This window comes from Myxine glutinosa, chromosome 9, assembly GCF_964187855.1.
Source record: "Myxine glutinosa chromosome 9, kmMyxGlut1.1, whole genome shotgun sequence".
In the NCBI taxonomy this organism is placed as follows: Eukaryota; Metazoa; Chordata; class Myxini; order Myxiniformes; family Myxinidae; genus Myxine; species Myxine glutinosa.
This window is the reverse complement of record NC_136269.1, coordinates 387,498-390,803: the sequence shown is the minus strand read 5'-3', so window position 1 is coordinate 390,803 and position 3,306 is coordinate 387,498. Positions and strand designations below refer to the sequence as shown.

The following is a 3,306-nucleotide window of genomic DNA, read 5'->3' as shown; positions in this document are numbered from 1 at the left end:
CCTGCTTTCTTGTTTCGCTTCACCAGGAATCCCTTGGGCATCTTGGGGCTGCTCGTAACAAACAGCACAGAGATAGGTGTGCGGAAACCTCGGAGCCCTCAATCAGATCAGCATGGGCAGGTGCCTTCCTGTGCTGCGTTACAATGAGAATCCGTTACCGTGATCATCCTCTTATATAGCTGCGATGCACTCTTTGTCTGCTCGCTATCGCAGATGGTCTCTTGGCAACAGCCAATCAGAGGGTACTGCCGCCCAGGCCTGCTGGCTCGGGCCTGGAGCAGATGTCATCTACCAGGATGAGGTTCTGGGGGTGGAGGTGGAGATGGGAGGGGGTTCGGAGGTGTTGACTATAGAACTGCAAAACAACCTATCTCTTTTTTCAGTCACACAAAGGGACACCAAACATAACCTAATGACGTCTACAATGTTAATAAAAATAATTAAAGGTTCGTCGTGGTTTCGCTTTTATGCTAAAAAAAAACAAAAAACGTTTTATATCAATTCCTTTTTAAAACTTTATGCAACACAGAATGACAGACATCTGACCAGAGATCTTTAGGCGCTTACAGATTTGAATCCCTGGATTGGTTCAGCACCGGAGCTGTCCAGCACGCAGAGCAACGAGGAAAGCGGTGAATGTGTGCAAATGGGCGGGGCCAATAAGAGGGCGGGGACACGCGCGCAGTTAAAATGGGAGGGGACAATAAGAGGGAGGGGACACGCGCACAGTTCAAATGGGAGGGGAGAGGCGGAGTCAAATTACCGTTTTTGATTCGATGAGTGAAAATCCACCCAGGCGAACAGGTGATGTTTCTCCAGTAAAAAGTCCATCATGGTTGTCAGGTATTAAGTAAGAGTCTCTGGACAAATAACACGTATATATATATATATATAATGGGCAAGATAATGGTTTCGCTTAATTTGTAATAAGATGTTCAACCAAAAACGTGGCTCCATTGGTGTCTCCATCACACTCAAGCTAAATATGATCCTGGGGCACGTTTTCATGGACATTTGATATGAGTAATTCAATTGTAAAACGAATTTTACATAACGACATCTTTGCTCAAGGCTGTTGCATATTTTGGCTCAGGAAAGCATGGGATCCACTTGGATCACACGGTTAACAATGGAGATGGGGATGGGGTGGTGAGATGGGCTGAGTGCGAAGAGCACCGTCGAGTGTACTTTGAGGTTTGGTGCTGGAAAGTCTTGTTTTTAGAGGACTCTATTTTTGGTCTTTCCATCCTCAAGAGGCCTAGGACTTGATCTGTGCCCTGCTGCCTCATCAAGTTAAGGGGTTTGATTTGTATTTATTAACGAGCCTAGTATGGTCATGAATACACGTTGTAGCAGTATGTTGTCCTGACGAGTTCATAGCAATGGCGAAATCTGCATGGGCTACTTTGCTTTCATTGATTCGTCACCTTAAAGCCATAAATGTCAGTGTTCAATTACCTGAGTGGCACCTGGACGCCATCTTAGTTGGGAGTTGATGCGTCAGCAATCAGCATGTCACATCTGGAGGCTGTGTGCTCCTTACGTTTTGTTTATTATTCCTGACTGCAAACCTCTTAACTGGTGTTCAGCAGAGCAGAGACAATGTGTTCGTGTGGCAGACGACATTTGTTGCTAACAGGTCGTGCGAGAAATGCTGTGATGGGGTTCGATCTGTGCCCTGCTGCCTCGTCAAGTTATCTATAACAATAAATGGTGTGTGTGTGTGTGTGTGTGTGTGTGTGTGTGTGTGTGTGTGTGTGTGTGTGTGTGTGTGTGTGTGTGTGTGTGTGTGTGTGTGTGTGTTCTCTGCTTGGATAGAGCAGTACATAAAGCATTTTCAGGGGTAATAAACTGTACATTAAAGTCTATCAAAAAGGAGAGCACTGGTCTGTAAAGGAAAGTCAATATTGATGCAGTTTTTCAAAAAGTAAACTTAAAAATAAATTATTCGATTTCCCCTAAACAACAATTTCTTTATATTTGGCAACAAGATACTCCAGCAGACAGTGGGGATACCCACGCGTTCAGATCCCAAGATACTCCAGCAGACAGTGGGGATACCCACGCGTTCAGATCCCAAGATACTCCAGCAGACAGTGGGCATTCCCACGGGTTCAGATCCCAAGATACTCCAGCAGACAGTGGGCATTCCCACGGGTTCAGATCCCAAGATACTCCAGCAGACAGTGGGCATACCCACGCGTTCAGATCCCAAGATACTCCAGCAGACAGTGGGGATACCCACGCGTTCAGATCCCAAGATACTCCAGCAGACAGTGGGCATTCCCACCGGTTCAGATCCCAAGATACTCCAGCAGACAGTGGGCATTCCCACGGGTTCAGATCCCACGATACTCCAGCAGACAGTGGGCATACCCACGGGTTCAGATCTCAAGATACTCCAGCAGACAGTGGGCATACCCACGGGTTCAGATCCCAAGATACTCCAGCAGACAGTGGGGATACCCACGGGTTCAGATCCCAAGATACTCCAGCAGACAGTGGCCATTCCCACGGGTTCAGATCCCAAGATACTCCAGCAGACAGTGGGCATACCCACGGGTTCAGATCCCAAGATACTCCAGCAGACAGTGGTCATACCCACGGGTTCAGATCCCAAGATACTCCAGCAGACAGTGGGGATACCCACGGGTTCAGATCCCAAGATACTCCAGCAGACAGTGGGCATACGCATGGGTTCAGATCCCAAGATACTCCAGCAGACAGTGGGCATATGCATGGGTTCAGATCCCAAGATACTCCAGCAGACAGTGGTCATACCCACGGGTTCAGATCCCAAGATACTCCAGCAGACAGTGGGGATACCCACGGGTTCAGATCCCAAGATACTCTAACAGACAGTGGGCATACCCATGGGTTCAGATCCCAAGATACTCCAGCAGACAGTGGGCATATGCATGGGTTCAGATCCCAAGATACTCCAGCAGACAGTGGGCATACCCATGGGTTCAGATCCCAAGATACTCCAGCGGACAGTGGGGATACCCATGGGTTCAGATCCCAAGATACTCTAACAGACAGTGGGCATACCCAAGGGTTCAGATCCCAAGATACTCCAGCAGACAGTGGGGATACCCACGGGTTCAGATCCCAAGATACTCCAGCAGACAGTGGGGATACCCACGGGTTCAGATCCCAAGATACTCCAGCAGACAGTGGGGATACCCACGGGTTCAGATCACAAGATACTCCAGCAGACAGTGGGGATACCCACGGGTTCAGATCCAAAGATACTCCAGCAGACAGTGGGCATACCCACGGGTTCAGATCCCAAGATACTCCAGC

The 3,306-nt window shown here is 48.5% G+C and overlaps 1 protein-coding gene across 1 annotated transcript in view; it reads right to left on the bottom strand.

The window, feature by feature from the left end:
* Positions 1-599, bottom strand: part of LOC137435671 (insulinoma-associated protein 1a-like) — a 2,288-nt gene extending 1,689 nt beyond the window's left edge. Inside the window, exons 1-2 of the mRNA XM_068129618.2 lie at positions 568-599; positions 1-304 (exon numbers count right to left, since the gene is read on the bottom strand). The exon at positions 1-304 is cut by the window's left edge and continues 1,689 nt beyond it. Coding sequence (XP_067985719.1) covers positions 1-41 — 41 coding nt within the window. The 5' untranslated portion in view covers positions 42-304; positions 568-599. The remainder of the gene's footprint in view (positions 305-567) is intronic.
* Between the last annotated feature and the right edge of the window lie 2,707 nt (positions 600-3,306).